Below are 18707 nucleotides of genomic sequence, written 5' to 3'. Positions count from 1 at the left end.
GACATGAAGTGGAGTTTGTCTCAAATAAGGCCCCAAAATAGTCATTTAGGGTGCGAATGGTAACGTTTCTTTTTTTTTTGTTCCAGGGAACAGAAACAAAAAAAGTTTGTTAGGGGAACAATTTTTGAACAAAAGAACGCGTTTGGTAACGTTTGGTCCGGGAATAAAAAATGAACAGAAACACGTTTGGTAAATTTTATTCTTTTTTGTTTCTTTTAATTTTTTAAACATTTTTATTTTATTTTTCATTTTTTCCTTTCTTTTTATTTTTTTTTTTCGGCCGGTCATCGGCCTCCGGCGACCGGCCGACGAGGCCGGCGGCCTCGCCCAGCCATGGCGAGGCTCGCCGGCCCGGCGAGGCCGAGCCTCGCCGTGGTTGGGCGACACTAGGCCTCGCCTTGGCTGGGCGAGCTCGGGCTCGCCCGGATCCGGCGAGGCCGGCGACGCTTCGGCCTCGCCGGATCTGGGCGAGGCCGAGCCTCGATGACCGGTCGCCGGCCATGGCCAAGGCCGGCGACCGGCGAAAGAAAAAGAAGAAAAAAAGAAGAAGAAAAGAAGAAGAAGAAGAGAGAGAAGAAACGTTTCCTTCGTTTTTGTTTCTGAGCAAGAAAAACAACAAATTGTTGTTTTTTTTTTTTTGTTCTTATTTCGTTCAGAAACAAAAAAACAAAAAAGAACAAAAAACGCAACCAAACGCGTTTTGTTCCTTTTGTTCCGGGAACACTTTCCGTACAGAAGTGTTCGGAAACGTTTCTAGAAACGTTTCCATGCACGCCCTTAGTCTCAAAGAGGACCCGACTCGCTGGTCGGTGAACCGATGCATTTCGATACATATTCTGGCAACCTAATCAAGGTATTTTCGTCCAAAGGATTAGTGGACTTCAGCCTTATGAGGCCGAGAGCAGCGCACGGGAGATGAAGAACGAGAGAAAGAAGAGCTTTTGACTTGTACGCTCTTTCTTCTCGTAGCAATTGACCTCAGGAAAGAAAAGAAAGAAGGATAAGAAAGAGGGAAAGGGGGAAAGGGATTTTGCTTAAATGGCATCGTCAAATCAGATTTACTACGTATTACAATGCTTGGTAAGCACTCACACCCTTCATTCTTTCAATCGGAGTAGTTTTTAGAATTAAGGCTTAATTTCAAGTAAAATTTGTACGGAGCTCAAAACCGCTCATCTCTAATTGTGCTTACTTTTACATGTCGATTTATGCCTCTGCCCATGCCATTTTTCTATTTTATTTTTAGCTTGCACCTACGCCTTTTCAACCTTTATACACACATATATAGTTTCAATTTCATCATTTTATTATGTTTGGGGAAAATAAATTCCAAGAAACTAATAAAATTTTAGAAATTATTCTAAATTTCTGAGTAATCTAAAATGGAAGAACTAGACATTTAATGATTTTTTTCTCGCTCAAAAAAATAAGTTCCAAATTTCTTGACCCGCTCGGGTGCCCATCCCTCGTCCAACTGAATTTAATTGCGTACCAACCCCTTCATCTTCCCTTCTTCAATACCGTTGGAGGTCACCCTGCCTTTGTGGACTCACGGACAGCCTACCAAGGATGCCTATTGTTTCTCTTTGATTTTCCCTTGTTAAAGAGATCATATAAAAAAAAGTAATGGCCAAGAAAAGTCTAGTCATTTCTTTATCATTGAGTTTTACGCCAATCATCTCACACGGCACAACATGCACCAACTTGGACACTTTTTAAATTTTCTAAGTTTTTTAATAATTCTTTCATTTTCTTTTTGTTTTTTTTTTTTTTCATTTTTTTTCTGTTTTTGTTTTTGTTTTTTTCCCCAATTGTGGGCTGGCAAGCTCGTGGGCTCATAGTTGGGAAAAATTCAAAAAAGTAATAAAAAATTCAGAAAAATTTTAAAATTTTCAAAATGTGTCTACATCAGCGACGGCTATACCACATATTGAACTAATAATGCATTGTACTCGTGTTGCTAATTCTTATAACATGTTTCTACACATCAAGTGATGAGGTAACGATAGGGAATAACAAAAATACTGATAGAATTAGTTCGATGGGCGAGTGATGACTAACCAAATACTTATGCGAGTCGATCGAATTAGAAGTTATCCGAGGATACCCCATTTCTCTCAATATTCAAGTTAATTCAAACATAAGTTATTCACAATTATTATATACTATTAGCTAGTATAAACATCTATCTTTATTACCTTTCTTTTAAAAATCAAGTGACTATCTTTATTAATCTTCTGTTTATTCACATAATTAAAAATAAGCCATTCTTTAAATTATTAATAATGTTTGGTATGAATAGCATGCATTTAGGCTTAAGATTAGGAATGGATGACAATGCAATACAACTATTGTTAGGATTAGATTTTTGAGTTTCTAAAATAAAAATCACCCCTCCCCATAATTTGGATGAAGATGAAGAAGAGATTCAAAGAGAGAACTTGTAGAGTAGTTTCTCTTATTGAACACACTCACCAAATGCTCGAGTACATAGGTTATAAGTAGATGCCTAGATAATTCTAGGGTTCTAACTTACTACCTCACTAAATCACAATTGAGAACACACTTAAAACTTGGAATAGCTCTCTAATTACAGCATGCGTCTCTTAAAGAAATTAAACCCAAATGAAGACTAGTGACAGAAAGTTCAACACTGAATTGAAAATTATTAATCAACACGATCACCCTTCATGTACCCTTGAACTCGCTCTCGGCGGCCGCGCTATTTACGCTTTAGCACGACGACTAGTTGGCATCCGTGAAGAAAGGCCGAACTTATACGGTCGGATGATTCCTTGGCCTTCTCGAGGAACCGATCAAACAGTTCGTTGACAATCTCACTTCCGAAATGTGTGCCGATAAGGCCTTCCACTCCAGCACGCACGTGCATCGTGCAGGCATGGGCTGCGTCAGAGCCGTCGACCGTGGCATTGAAAGGGGTTAAGTCCATTGCCTCTACGCTGAAACACCCATTTCGCTCGGTTATCGCTGTCATCTCCTCGGGAGAGGGAGTGTACACCGGAACATTGAATGAATCCACCAGAGCCTCGCTTGTTTTACCCTGTTAAAAAGAGTTGGTTTAATCAGCATTTTATGCATACGTAATTTCATTATGCTGGTATGCAGATATATTTAAAGCACAGGTAAGTACAGAAACTATAACGTATAGTGCTCCTGTTCTTACCTCCTTTGCCATGTCCATCAAGCATGCCCCCAAAAGATCAAACATCACGTCCGAAAGTACACATGAATGGGCAATCCCGTTAGCTTTTCCAGGCATGAGCAGAACCATGATGCCCCCGCTCACAACTTCCTTTCCTCGGGCGCTTAGAAACATCGCCGTGTCCTTTGCGAACTGAGCCGCATAGGCATCAAGCACTTGACTCGCAGCACTGATGTAGTAGACTCTCCCCTTGTTGTATGCCGGGGAGTTCGCATCAAGCAATTCCTCAGGCAACTTGCGAAGCCAGGGAAGTGCATGAGCCGAATGCACCACATGGAGCGACGCCTCAGGGAACAACCGCCCGTGGAAGGACCCCGGCATGCCGGCTGCATAGTACTGCTGATCAGGCGGCAGGGAAGCGAAGAGAGTGTTGAAGTCGTTCGATACATGGTCGTTGAATAGCACTAGGAAATCGGGCATTTGAGAGGAGAGGCCTTGCGTGACGTACTTGCGTCGAACGGCTTCTAGGATGTTCTGAACCGCGACAAAGGTGTTTGGTCCAACCGAACAGCCCAAATCTGCAATTTGGAATGTGGTTGGAGCGGGAGAGAATCGCCTGATGTCAAGCTTCTCCATTATTGCCTTCTCGATGGTGGCCTTGGCGACATCTGTTGCCGCTCTCTACGAACCACGTGTTAGAATTTTATTGCAAACTGACATCGATACTTCCTAGTTAATATGCTAAGAGCAGTTAATGAGACATGGCAACTGCCCAGAGACGCCTGATGAATGGCAAATGGAAATGCAGCAGCGTCCAGTTTAATGTCAAATGAATGAAGTACCTGAAAGCGAGAGTTCTTGTGGTAGCTATATGTGCTATCTCCGCCATTCATTGTGTATTCCGCCGCCTCCGCCAACTCCGTGCCGCTGCTCATTTTCAGCTTTTCGATTTCTCTCTCTCTGTGTTTTAGGTTGAAGTACTCAAGTTCTTATATACTACTCTTCCTGAGTGTTTCATCAAAACTCCTTTAATGGGATCTTCTCTGCTTACTGGAACTATAGCAAAAGAAAAAGAAATGTCTAATTGACGAGCAAATATTATAGACTGATGTATAAGTGATATGGTGATTAGAATCAGTTACAATGTAAAAATCATAAAGAAACTAGCATTTTTCAAGTGAATCTCGGTGCAAGTCCCACATTTTTTGTTGGGGAAATTTGTCTAGTGAAGAAGATAGAGAAGTAGTAGCAGATCATTGATACTTTGATGCGTGACGGCAATCACTGTCTTTAAAGTTTAGATTGTTATCGGGTTTAAAACAAATATACCTCTAGGATATACACTAAAACCGCAGATAATTAAGTTTGCTCAATTCTCTCTTGGAATTTCACCTTAAATGTGTTAAAGTTACATGTATGAAAAGAGAACAAAAGAGAGTTCTGAATAAGAAGTATTTATAAACAATTGTGGTTATTATAAATAATATGTGAATTTGTCTCTATTCATAAATAACCAATCAACACATTTCTTAGGAATAAGTACCTTATCCCAACCATCACCACTCTTCATTTCAAGAATAACTTTTGTTCATAACTACAAATAACCTCTTTTTGGGACGAAGAGTTACATTTTTTCATAACCAATTGTCGTATATTCTCTTAATTAAAAGTCACGTATTCTCTTAATCAAGTGACATCTTTTATGATAACAAACTATTTCAACATTTTTTTTTTTTTTTTTTGCAAATGCAATTCCTTACTCTAGCAGAATTTATCTTTAAAGAAACGAAACGCATTACAAGCTGTTTATTACAATTTACGGGAAGGACTCGAAGTATCTTCAAGCAAAAAGAAGGCAAAGCGCTCGTAACATTTAGCGCTTCGAAATCATACATATCTTAATGGAAGAATTTGGCGAAGTTCGAACCAAATTTCAAGGCCAGAGTTCGTTTTACATCGGAAGTGCTTGAACTTTTATTCATCGTTCAATCGAGCATTTTCTTTTTCATCTCGAGTTTCAAAATATTAGACGATTATGGCAGACATGTGCGTCACATGCGCGTCGATGCGGTCAAGTTGCTGAATTGCATGCTGTAATGTCCGTGGGTCGTTTTCCAGTCTTGATTTTCTGGTCATCTCGTTCTCTTCCCTGCAAACCAAACAAAGACAGAGCCATCACAGCACCGCCAGCAACCACCGCCGCCACCCAAAGTCAGATGTTGCAGCAGTGTTGTGATGGAACGTGACCGAGCTCTGTGTCATGTTACAAACGTGACAGGGCCAAAATGTCCAAATCTTCAACCGAAAAGATTGTCGCTGCTGAATCTAGACAAAGCGAAATATAGTTTTCCTTTTGTGAAAGAGAAGAGAGCGACCTCTGAAACTTCTCTAGGTTCAAAGAAGACGAGTTTTCGATGATTGTCTGAACCCGCATGGTCTGCATCGGATTGCTGGTGCGTTACGCTTGTTAGAAAAGGAGATTTCACATGGTTTTTGCTTAGAGGACGAGAAAGAATCTTTTACAGACCCTTAGTTCAAGGGGGCGATGAGATCAACAGAATCAATCCAAGTGCGAGAAGAATGTGGAAACTCGCAGATCAGAACTATTCGTGGGTCATGCAGATTCTTGAAACGTGATTGACGCGGTAGCAATAAATTTTATTCTATGCGATGCTCCCTCCGAAAGTACGCGGCTTCCTAAGCATAAAAAAATAAATCAAATCGCTGTCCTTTTCTCCACTCCGTAATCGTGGGTGCAGCTAGTCATTTGCACGCAAGTTTATGGGTCTCTCTGTGCGGCCTACCTACTCTCTCTCTCTCTCTCTCTCTCCTTCTATGGAGATAAGTCAATTGAAATTTAATTGGCAAGCAACGACCAAGATCATAAAATCCTAACACGTCGATTTCAGAAGATAGTTCATTTCCAATTAGAATCACGGAATTAGGATTATGCACTGAAGCTGGCAATTATTTGAAAGATAAGCAATTGACTTTGTTGGAAGATATGATGTTGACTTGGGAGAATATCTCAAGAGATGCTGAAGATTTATTTTAGTCAATTTAGGATTAGATCTGATACTCGTAGATTAGAGAAATATAATCATTCTCTTTTTATTACTAGTCATCTGTATTATGTAGGGATTCTTTTGTACATTACACAATACAATGAATGAATACAAAATTTCCCCACGTCTTCTTCTTCTTCTTCTACTTCAAATTTTGTCATACTTTTTCTGTTTTCCCTAGGGATGTGCAATGGGAACCGCCCCGTACAGGGAACCGCTTGGACCAGACCGAATCGGCCAGTTTTGGGCGGTTCCCACAAACAGCGGTACAGTTCCTGGTTCCTAATCCTGGAACCGGTGGCCGATAGGTTTGGTTCCCGGTTCCAAGGTGGGAACGGACCAAACCGGACCGACCGAACCGAACCAATTTTTTTATTTATACAAATATATATATAATATATAAAACATATAAACATTATAACTTATTGTAACCAAAATTGCAATTGATATAGCAACCTCTTATGTGGCAAAGAGACCATCAAAACGTTTATTGTTACTCTTTTATTTATAGAGAAAATCTACTTGTTAGTTTCATCTTCTACTCGATGTGGGGCTAAGGCTCCGAGGGTGACTTCACTAACGGGATTTCTATTTAATTAAGAGCCTGGTTCGGGCATTGACTCATTGAGAGCAGACGAAGACTAAGAAGACTTTCGGATAGCACATGAGATCAACTACTTCGAATATGCTACCCTCTGTCTTCGATTATGCTCGTTCTACTTTGAGCGAGAGATCTTTAAGGAGACAGGATTCCACTATTATATATTAATATATAATCCCACCACTTGAAACCGATTAAACAACCGCCATTCGACCCACAAGGCACTTCAAGCCTTCAAGAGTCTAACATCAACTAAACATTCAAAGAGCAGAAGAGAGATTGTCTATAAAACCTAAGCCAAGCACATCCTTTAGCCAAATTGTTCACGGCCTTCATGGTTAAGGTTAAGTGTGAAACACACAAAGTGTGATTAATATTCACACAAGTGAAGTTTAAATATATTGCACGTGGAAACATGTGTGATTAGTTTTGTTGAATGCCGAATTAGATTGATCGGGCCGACCCGGAGCATAGTCACTCTTTAGTACAAAAAAGTAGAGCCGATTTTGTTGGACCGAACCAGACCGAAACCAATGGTCTGGTCGGTTCCCGTTCTGGGACCAAATGGTCTGGTCCACGGTTCCCAATTTTGGGAACCGGTGCTCTGGTCAGCCCCCGGTTCCAAGGTAGAACTGGACTGAATTGGGAACTGATCACCCCTAGTTTTCCCTTGATAACGTACCAATAGGGTGATGACTTCTGGCTTCAAATCTTGATAGTAAGCACCGATCTGAAGGCAACACCTAACCACCTCTATTGAGTATGCAATCGATGGCTACGTGAGGCGAACTTACGTAATGTTGCGCGAGTTTGCGTTCGAGAGCGAGACACGTCAATATGGGTCCTGGTGAAGATATCAGTGATCCGATCGATAGAGAGAACTTGAGTAAAATAAATATAACCATGAAGAAGATGCTCTTGCACAAAATGACCTTTGCAGAAACCCAAAAGAATTGTAAATATTTGACTTTTGCTTGCTTACATTTAGTAATGAAAACTATGCTTGCTTTGTCACCAATAATGGAAAAGAAAAGACCAACTATTTCTGTTCATATATACATATTAACATCTTCATCATCAACTAAGGGCAAAAACAAATTAAAGAAATACGAATCACGCACTTCACATTTACATCATCGATCTCGTATCATCTCACCATGTTCCGAAGCATTCCCTTCATGACAGACATGGCATGATTGATGACTGCATCGAACATCCTTCATTCCACTTTGAATGTGGCCATTGCGGCATCAAAGAGAGCTGCTTTTCTCTACTCCTTTAGTATATTTCCGTAATAGACTCAAAAAACTTCAATCTCGATCCTTTTGTTGTTCTTCAAATTCCAGTAATTAGGTACAACAAGGAGAACTTGACATGCACGCAAATCTTCCCCTTCTCCAAATCCAACTTAGCTCCGGTCACTAGCCAATGCCCCGGACTATCTTGAGGCCCCTTACAACGTTGCGATGTATCCACGAATTTCAGAAGCTTCTGTGTTTGCACTGGCACGGGCGGCCCTGTCGGGTACACGCTGGAGTCCATATGTATTACCGGACTTTTCTCTTTGGCAGCGCTATTTCCCCGAGAGACGTGCTAATTGCCGAAAGCAACCCTGACTTTTGGGAGTGCTCGGACCCACGGTCCCAGGTAGGAGACGCAAGGAACGAGTGCGAGACCTTGGAGAAACGGAGCCGGAGATGGAGAACGTTTTTTGAGTCGTGCTTCTTCACGTGAAGTTGGGCACCTGTCACGATGTAGGCAACGTCCTTCGCAGGGGGCGGCAAATATTCAATATGGGCAACGCATATGTGAGAGAACTTCTTCCCTTGGATGCCTTCGAAGTAGGCATCGCCGGGGGCAACTTCCTCCGATCCTCGCCATATCGGCGTGTCATCTACCAAACTCTCTAGCATGGATGGGGTGTTGGAGAGGTGTTGGAGGTGCAGGGTTAGCTTGTTGCATTTCATCCCCTCAAGGAAGAACCGCATCCCCGTGACCGGCCTCTTCCCTACTACAACCTGAAACCGAACGAAAACAATAATTCTCAGGGACCTAATAATGCGGTTCGGTTCGAGTTTGTATCAAATCTCCATGATCAATATACATTGTGATCTCTCTACTTTTGAAACATCCTAGACCTTATATCAAAGGAGACGTCATTGCAACATGTTTGGGTCCAAGCTAGCTCTATGCGTGCATCGAACTTGCAAAGACAACTACTGCACGATCGTAAGTAGTTCAGCAGATACGCGATGTGTACCTGGGAAGTGTTGACATGCAGCTTTGGTCCCATCAAGCCGAAGCTGAGGGAAGGCGATGAAGTGGCTCTATTCGTGGTCGGACCGAGAGGTTGGTCGTTGTGCATGGGAGCCCAAAGCTTGTGGGTTTGGAACTCCAGGAAGGACTGCAGATCACGTAGCGGAGGCTTATCTGCAAAGAATCCCGAAAAAAGAACGATGATTCACGAAAAACTGATGGGATTTCGAAGAAGACAGGTGAGTAAATATGAGCTCGACCGAACGAAATTGAGTGCGAAACGTACAGCGGAGGTAGAGGTTGATGGCGTGGAACAAGAAGCCGCTGCCGGGGACGCCTTTGAGGAGAGAAGTGATGGGGATGAAGCTGAAGTGGATGGCTTCCGGCATCGAAGGCACGGTCAAGAGCCACTCGCAGTGGCTCTCGGCCTTCAGGTCCCCTCCTCTCTTCGAGCTAATCACCGTGATTCCCTGCAATACATTTGCCGGACCAAATTTTGGTCGTGAGAATCGTGCTTTGCAAGTTGTCGCGACGATAAGCAGAGCTGATCGCAGTATTGAAACATAAAGCAATGCACATCTACGTGACAGTATGAAATGGGTCTACTGTATGGCCTTCATGAAGAGGATCGTGATGACAATGGTAATTGGCTCTGATGCCAATGATGGTGCCAGTAGCTCGAAAGAGTTGATCCAGAAGCGATGACTGATGGCGGCGGCCTTTGCAATGGTCGAGCCCCGTGACAGCGGTGGTTGCGGCTACGGAAGAGCGGTTGCGGTGGCGGTGGAGGGATAAAGCAATGGACGATGGTCATGTCGAGAAGGAGGAACGGTAACACAGGGAGGAGGAGAAGGTATGGTAATTAATCGGTGGTAATAATTATTTATTGGAGATGGCAACTTAATGCTACGAACTAATTATATATAGTCATATATTTTCATGCTAAGAGAATATCCATATTATAACATTTTGAAATGCTAGAAAAGCGAATGGAAAAAATGCTATCGAGTTAGTACATAAGAAAAATCTAATTATTTAGAATTAGTAATTAAAATCTAATCTTATAAGGGTGAGTACTCCAATCTTGAATGTGTGAAAGGGAATCCAGTTTCAGTTCTTCATTTTCTCAAGATTCAAATCTTGCAATGATATTTTTTTTCTTTTGATTAGTTAGTCAAAATTGGCTTCTTTATTCTATGTGTCTTAGAAAGAATTTTATTTCAGTGATACCCTTCTATCCTGAACGTAGACATTCATACCCAAGCCAATGACCCATAATAGTATCCTTGACCAAGCTGTCTATTGAAGTGACAAATCCATTGCACATAGACGCACCCCAAAATTCAACACTTGCTTAATTAATTCCCATGCTCTTTCTTGCCAACCGTCTCTCTATTCATTGTTGTTCCGTGTGGAATTCTCTCCTCGTCGACAACGTGTACATCCAAATTCAATGCGAAATCGAGGAAACAGTTCATCATCATCATCTAAATCACGATGGCAAAAAGAAAAATCACGAGGGACCAAACCTACATCTTTGGAGTTGCAGGTGGGCAAGTCGTTGAAGGCGATCGGCTGCAAATCGAACAGATTGAAGGCCTGCGGTGTCTGAAGGTCGCGACGAAGTAAAGGGCGAAATTAGAATCATAATAGTAATGATAATCAAACGATGCACATTAAAAAAAATAATAAATAAATAAAAAAGAGGGTTATTGAGAGAGTGTATATACCTTGTGGTGTTTAGACTCCTTGGTCCTGGAGTGAAAAGGAGCCAAAGCGCAAGCCCCGGTGAAGAGCTGGTCGCCCAGGTCGTCCAAGTGCTTCTTCAGATCCGACGGCTCCAAGTTGGACACGTCTTGGCCTCCCACCCCCAGCCCCACGATCACGTGGGTCCCATATTTCTCTACAAATCTGAAGAGACAGAGAAAAATATATATATATATATATATATATATATATTATTTTCTTGCGAAATTGAAAATTTATTTATTAATCACGAAAATCTTCAAAAATTTGCGACACTAACGAAGCATTTGGAATTCTGATTAATGAAATCGTAATTCCAAACGAATATTCGTAATGGAAAAATCGATTGATTTAGTGTTAAGTTAAAATATGTAAGTGTAAAATAGAAATAAGCGATTTCAAATTTTAAAAGTTTCAAGCAAACCATTGAAACAGATTCCTTATTTTTGAAACCTGAAACTTATCCCGTCACAGGTTCTAGAGTCAGTTATAGATTCTATCCAAGTTCTATATGTATTATTAATTGAATGATTGCAATAAATTATCATATTTAATAATCATCATTTACTTTCACAATTTATTAACTATAATTTATATTCAGATATACGAAAAATATGAAATATTAATAAAATAAAAGTCTCAATCATAAAATGAAAACTCGAACTAGTGATTTTAGATTATATAACTACATGGAATATTGCGAGATCGCGCCAAAACATAAATAAAGAAAAATATAAAAACTTATTTTAGGTTCTAGATTCTAAGAATATACCATATATACTTTAGAACTTGGAACCAGACAGATTTTCATTAATCAAAATCTTCCATTCTAAATTTTATTTTGGAATCATGCTCATCCCTAATATAAAATGGTGATTTTACATAAAAAGAGTGAAACCCTGCGGCTACTGTTGACCATTTCTAAAGTTTCATTATACCTTATAAACTTCTCTATTATATGTATATATATATAATGAAATAAAATGAAGTGTAAAGTCTCGATAGAGTGTCAAACATCTGTTGAGCTTTCGCACCGAACGCCAGCCCCGCAATCGCGATTCCCGGCGCGAACTTTCTCCACGGGCGGGATCATGGCCCAGCCGTCCGATCGGACCACAGTCGCCCTAGCGGCGTCCCTCAAGACCCCCCATCCTAGGCCGTCGATTCCGTTGACTTTTTGGCTCCCGGACCGAGTCCAGGTCCCTACGCGGTCAAACTTGGGAAAATTTCTTTCCCGGGGGTGCCTTGATTGGTGCGCCGGGCCAGCCAGTTTCCTTACGGGTGGGGCCCGCGACAGGTGTCGGTTTCGTTTATGTTTTTTCATATTTATGGAAGGGTCAGTCCTACGGACCACCTTTGACTTTGTCTTTACATGATGATCTGGCTATAATTTCTCCCCATGCCCTATTTCGCAAGTTAGGTTAGGCCACGAAGAAATCCAGAAATTTGTCATTTTTCTGGCCAGGGAATGTGTAAGGTCTGGGAAGAAAGAACAACGTGCGGGGGCGGCTCGTTTCAGTACAAATGATGTTGGAATTTAGCATTCGTGATGTTACGTTGTATAGTAATCCTACGACGTGTACCGTCGAACACTGGACACTTCATTTAGAAATTGAATGCCTGGGACAAGGAACTCGGCCCGGAAATAATTTCTCCCTTTCACGATAATGATGTGAATCTAGAAAATTTGAATTTGTGCCCCTTGTTTTCTAGGAGGGAAATTCATTGGAGGGTTGGATATGACCATTAATTGTACACGTGACCTAGCTCCGCCGCCTAGGTAGTTTCTCAATTTTAAGGGATGTGACTAATGTTTCGTCAAAAGTTACGGGTCAATGGCCGTTCCTAAGAAATTTCATTAGGGAAATGTGGGCATTAATTGTACACATCACCTAGCCCAGCCGCCTAGGCAATTTCTCCATATTAAGGGATGTGGCTGATGTTTTCCGAAATTAAGGGTCAAGATTTATGGTCTCCTCTCCTTTTTCCCTCTCTGAGTACTATATAGACTTTGCTTGATTAGTTTCATAGAAATAAATTATTTGAAGAATATTTTTCCTAAAAATGATTATTCATATCTTTTGAAGTAATTAACCAATAAAAACTGTTTTTATTATCGACAAAATGTATACCTAAATATTTTTACAAATGATGAAAATATTTTTCAGTTATTCATTTTTATCAAAAGAAAATATATATTTTTAAATGAAGAAGAAGGAGAAGAAGAAGAAGAAGAAGGAGAAGAAGAAGCAGAAGGAAGAAGAAGAAGGAGAAGAAGAAGAAGAAGGAGAGGAAGAAGGAGGAGAAGGAGAAGGAGAAGAAGGAGAAGGAGAAGGAGAAGGAGAAGAAGAAGAAGAAGAGGAAGAAGAAGAAGAAGAAGAAGCATAGCGAGGAAATGCGAATGCCAAATCCTACTCTACTCATAAAGCAGTTCTGATCCTAAAACAAGGCCAACGTAACGTTCAAGAAACCATAGCAGACGTGTGTCAAAATCACATACCTCGCGAGAGCCGAGGGGTCCCAGGCTGCCGGAACCGCCTGGAGGACCTCGTCGGCGAGGACGAGCGGGTACCGGTCAATGTGGAGGTTGAACAGCACGATGAAGTAGCCGTCGAGGCCCAAGTACTTGATCTTCGCTGCGTCGTGTGCCCAGCAGTTGCTTTGGAACTCGAACATCGAGTTGAACAGACCAGAGGGGATCTTCCCCAGTACCGCCGATTTCTGGTTGAACCATTCCGACATCTGAAAACACGCAGAAGTGCAAATAGTCACCAAAATCTGGCACTAGATCTATCCAAAGCCGCCCCCCGAATCGCCCAGCGGGTGTATCAGACAAAAGTTCATGGTTCGAGAGAAATCAGAAGGCGAGTGGATGGTTTTTTTTCTTTCCTTTTTTCCCCTTTTTACCTTGCTGAATTCGAGGATGTCGGATTGGTACCGGCACCGATCGCCCTTGTCGCATCGTATGTCACCGGGGACGTTGTGTACGGGTCCGAAGCCGGGGATCACCAGCGTCCTCTTCTCTGTTTCATTGAGCTGGACACTAACCTCTTTCTGCCCTTGCAGAACTTGAGCCTGAAATCAGAGGTCAAGTCGACCCTCTGCCGAGGCTGGCCACAGCATTCTCCACTGTTCCATTACTCATAACTCTCTCTCTCTCTCTCTCTCTCTCTCTCTCTCTCTCTCTTCTGCTCTCTGTATATGGATCACAAGTAGTTGGTCGATGATGATGATTGGTGGGGCGAGAGAGATCCTGATGTGTATATGAGGAGGAAGGAAGGAAGAGAGAGGAGGGGGCCTTTGCGGAGAAATTTTCAGGGTTGGGCACGTTTTGACTTGCGCTTAAATAAATAAGCAGAATTTGAAGAGAGAGAGAGAGAGAGAGAGAGAGAGAGAGAGAGAGAGAGAGAGAGAGAGAGAGAGAGAGGAAAGAATAGATTAGAATGACGGAGAGATCGTCAGGAAATTTCCATCTGTTAAGACATGTTCGATTCTTCTGCTTGTCTCGACGACGATGATGAGTGTGAAAAGAGAGACCGAGATACGAGGAAAATAAGATCCAAAGTGGTGTGTTCGATGCTCAAAACGTTCACACGGACGTAGGAGTTGGAGTGCTGCTTTGTCCATTTCATATGTGCTGACCAATTGAGAATGAAGACCGAGATAATTTTGGTATTTTTTTTTTTTTTTTGCTTCCTAAGTAAAGTGAATCCGAGAGAGGATGAGGTGTGACTTTGACCTACTGATTGGAGTCCGCTTGACCGACGTCGGACCCTTTCGAAACTCTGCCTGCTAGGCTCAATGATAAGGGGATTTGTTTCAGGGAGGAGTAGTCGCCCAGCTCTTAAGATTTTGAGTCTGCTCTAGGCGTTACTTTAAAGATTTCCTACCCATATTATGGAACATTTTGTTTCAGTTCAAGCTATCTAGTCCCCACTGACCAAAAAAAGCTATCTAGTCCTGTAATCTCATGAAAATTACAAGATAATTATCCAAAAAGTCTTAAACCTATTGTATGAAAGCCAATTTAATTCTAAACTTTTCAATTGTGTCAATTTAATCTTAAACATTTTAACAATTTATTAATTTAACCTTAAATATTTCACTTGTGCCAATTTAATCATAAACTTTATAAAGATCAACATTTATTTTTCATTTTATTGATGACCTCTATTGGAGTTTTTCATTTTGAGCACTTTTGTGATGATACCCACACGGAAATTTCTTTTCTTGATTTGAGATGAATATCTTATGTGGACAATCAACGTGTAACTTTTCTTTACAAATTAGAAGCCATCTTCGGCATATTATATTAATTTATATAAATGGAACGATAATATTGAACATTGTCGTATAGTTTAGGGACTAAATTGATCATTTATCAATAAATCAAGGACTAAATTGAACAAATTAAAAGTTTATGGACAACATTGAAGATTGAGCTAAATGTCATTTTCCCATCATTAAATATATGATCCCACTTATTTAGACACCTAATCAAACTTCGACACATCCTTTAACAGACATGCTTCGATGGGGAATCTTCCATACATCTAGCGTTTTTCAAAAACTATTCAAGTAGGACTTGGTGGAAAGGGAGTTCGAGTCGGAAATTAACCATTTTGAGTTCTCGAGTCTAAGTCGAATGTAATATATTAAAGTACTTGAGTCAAGAGGACTGCAGTTCTACCTAACCCGGTTTAATTTGTTACATACTTCAATCATGTTCATAAGTGTGTCAAATCAGAATATTTGAAAAAGTCGTACCGCGTGTGAATGCAAAGAAACTAATGAAGGCCAATGCTGCCGAATGTATCCGAAAAGATAATACCAAATCATCAAACTGCGAGAAGTGTTTCCTTTGTTTTCCCTAAATCTGAAATCCGCGTGCTTAAGGTTGCTTGCAAGGCAAAGGAATCGTTTGGATGCCGGCACGCTTGTCCTTCGTCCCAACCCGAGAACATTAAGGAATTGCTGTCGATGATTGTGAATCGATATCTACATATATAGGACATCCGATCTATAATCAAATCAAATAGATTTTTGGGTGCAAGCGAGATCTTGAGTTCATCCGAGCTTAGCAACTTTCTTGCCCTGCTCAGTCGATGAACATAGGCCATTGGCCAAATCACGGTGAATTACGGCCACATCTTACTTTCTCGGCGTACATAAACTCAAACCTATTTCATTACGAAGTCATGGTAGGTGACAAGTCACACCTTCGAAGAGACAGGCCCGCAAAATACTACAATCTCAGATCACATCAATCTGTTATCAAGGAATTACATGAACGTATTTTCTCCGGAATGTTAGGTTCAAATCACGTTTGTCTGGTCTGGACGCTGTTGACGAGACTTCATCGGATTCGCTTCCCTTTGGATGTATTTGCCAATTATTGAGTGGGCCTGCCTCGATGCGTTTTGCGAAGTGAGAGGATTTTCTACTGACGATGCGGTGTGAAATCGAGTGCTTGACTCTTTGGTCGCATAACACGCTTTCATCCACATCGGGAAGACGTACTATTGCACTGGACTAACCGTCCTTCTTGTACCTCGTCGTTGCCTCCTTTCGACTACTCTTTTTGGAAACTTGGTTCGCGTAGGATGCATCGGATGGCGACGGATGGTGTCGGAGCAGCCCGACAGCCGAGAGCATTGACCAGAACAAAGTGCTGCGACGCGGGATTCTCCCAAATGGGTTGGAGCCGTCTCTTGAACTTGTGGAATCACCTCTAGAATGTTATGGGTCTGATGTGATCTCGCCTAAGATTGACGCTGAGAAGGGCGTTACTTGTTATGAGCGGAGGTTCGCGTGACTGCCAATTCCCCCATAGGTGAAGGACATATGAATTGATTGATAAGTCGAGACATCCCCCAAAATTATGACAATTTCGTTGATAAAAATAGCTTGAATGTGTGAATAAACCTGCCTATTTGGATTTGGCTCTAGTTTGTTTAGAGTCAAGCCGGCTCCTATGCTATTTGCTGATGGGATATCAATTATGAACATCACTTACATATGAACTTAACAGAGAGTAAATGTCACTACCGTTCATAATTTGTAATTTACCGGTCAGAAGACTGGTGATAGGAAATCACGAGAAATTGAGAAAAACACAGGTTATGGCATGTTGCCATCTTGATCAATTTGACTCAAAGCTAAAGCCACTTTATTTGGTCCTGGATAACTCTTATAATTTTAAAGCTAGGGCACAATCTGAGATACCATAATATGCCAAGCCACAGTTTCACATGAAGTGTAAATCATGAGATAACCCCCGGTGGAGCTAGATAATGAATCATATTTCCAAAACAAAGTCAAGCCAGCTCATACGTTATTTGCTAGTGGGACATCATTCACACGTAAATTTCACTATTGTTCATAATTTGTAACTAAGCACTTGAAAGACTGATAGGATGAAATCGCGAGGAATGGAGAAAAACATGGCCCCTGGTACATTGTCGTCTTGATCAATTTGACACAAAGCTAAAGTCGATTTATCTGGTCCTAAATAACTCGAATAATTTAAAGCTAGGGCATGATCTGAGATACCATAATATGCCAAGCCATAGTTTCACATGAAGTGCAAATCATGAGATAATTCTTGGCACAGCTAGATAATGAAGCATACTTCCAAAACAAAGTCAACCCGGCTCATATGCTATTTGCCGGTGGGACATCACTCACATGTAAATATCCTACCGTTCATAATTTGTAACCCAACAATCGAAGAGATAGGAAGAAATCACGAGGAATGGAGAATAACACGGCCTGTGATACATTGCCGTCTTGATTAGTTCAACACAAAGCTAAAGCTGCTTTATCCGGTCCCCCATGAAACCCTACGCGAAAACCTTTTTATAGGCCAAAGATTAGGGTTTTAATTTCCTTTTCAAATCAACATCCATGAAGATTTCTTTCTTACACACAATATCACTTTTTTTTATTTTTCACATCTCCTGATTTTATCGCCTAAAGATAAGATTGCAACCCAATTTTCTTAAATTCCAAAAATCACTGTAATATCATTTCAAATCTCCATTTAAGTAATTGTTGTCATTAAAAGAAAATGAGCTCGGGCCAATTCACTTGCTTCGTGGGCTTAGTCTCGCCTGCCAAATTAAAGCTTAGAACCACTAATCCGAATCCATTCACCACCGATTCAATAAAATGCAAAAAATGTAAATGCACTCGAATCTATATGCAATGTAATTATTTTTTTTTTAGTGATAAAATTAACCCTAATTTTCTATGCACTAAATAAATAAACGGGCCGCCAAAATTTAGGTGTCAACACTGCTCATCTCTCTCTCTCTCTCTCTCTCTCTCTCTCTCTCTCTCTCTCTCTCTCTCTCTCTCTCTCTCTAGCTTTTCTAGTATATTGTCCAATTGTTGGCACAAAGAATCATAACATAACGTCATGTTTGTCTAGTCCACCTAATCGGTGTTCAAGGTTCTGCGAAGACATGTAGTCCTTTGTGATCTTGTGGTGGCAGTGCCAATGTCTTCTCTTCAGCCGCCAAAATTGACAATAAAATGGCCATATTTTCCATACTCCAACGAGAATTCCCACCGACTTGTAGCTTGAACAAACATTGCCTCTGTCTGTCCTTCGATTTTCTTTAGTTTGAAACATGCTTCATTTCGTTTCTTTTTCACATGCGCACATGTGATTTCTTTTTTCCCATTCATGCACGTTTTTGCTTTGCCCTTAGTCATTTCCCTGATGTTGTGCTATGGATGGAGCATAGTTCTAGGGTAGAATTTGGCACCTAAGAACCGAATCGGTGGAAATATGTCCAGTTCTAGATTTCAAGGTATACAAAGTAGGTTCCACGTTCTAAGTATATGGAACCTAGAATCTAGGACCTGAGAC

The 18707-nt window shown here is 41.0% G+C and overlaps 2 protein-coding genes across 2 annotated transcripts; both read right to left on the bottom strand.

Moving 5' to 3' along the window:
• Positions 1-2461: 2461 nt before the first annotated feature.
• On the bottom strand, positions 2462-4112 carry LOC104453300 (loganic acid O-methyltransferase). Its single transcript, XM_010067817.3, has 3 exons — positions 4006-4112; positions 3185-3844; positions 2462-3061 (listed from the first exon to the last, which is right to left on the bottom strand). Exons 1-3 carry the CDS (start codon positions 4096-4098, stop codon positions 2723-2725), a joined length of 1092 nt encoding a protein of 363 aa, XP_010066119.1. The 5' UTR covers positions 4099-4112; the 3' UTR covers positions 2462-2722.
• Positions 4113-5188: 1076 nt separating this feature from the next.
• Positions 5189-13918, bottom strand: LOC120296167 (MACPF domain-containing protein At1g14780-like). Its single transcript, XM_039317845.1, has 8 exons — positions 13739-13918; positions 13332-13573; positions 10816-10996; positions 10619-10693; positions 9372-9555; positions 9090-9259; positions 8381-8847; positions 5189-5312 (listed from the first exon to the last, which is right to left on the bottom strand). Exons 2-8 carry the CDS (start codon positions 13571-13573, stop codon positions 5189-5191), a joined length of 1443 nt encoding a protein of 480 aa, XP_039173779.1. The 5' UTR covers positions 13739-13918.
• Positions 13919-18707: the final 4789 nt, after the last annotated feature.

Source organism: Eucalyptus grandis, chromosome 7 (genome assembly GCF_016545825.1).
Source record: "Eucalyptus grandis isolate ANBG69807.140 chromosome 7, ASM1654582v1, whole genome shotgun sequence".
Lineage (NCBI taxonomy): Eukaryota > Viridiplantae > Streptophyta > Magnoliopsida > Myrtales > Myrtaceae > Eucalyptus > Eucalyptus grandis.
The sequence above is the reverse complement of the archived record's forward strand: the minus strand, read 5'-3'. Positions and strand labels throughout refer to the sequence as shown.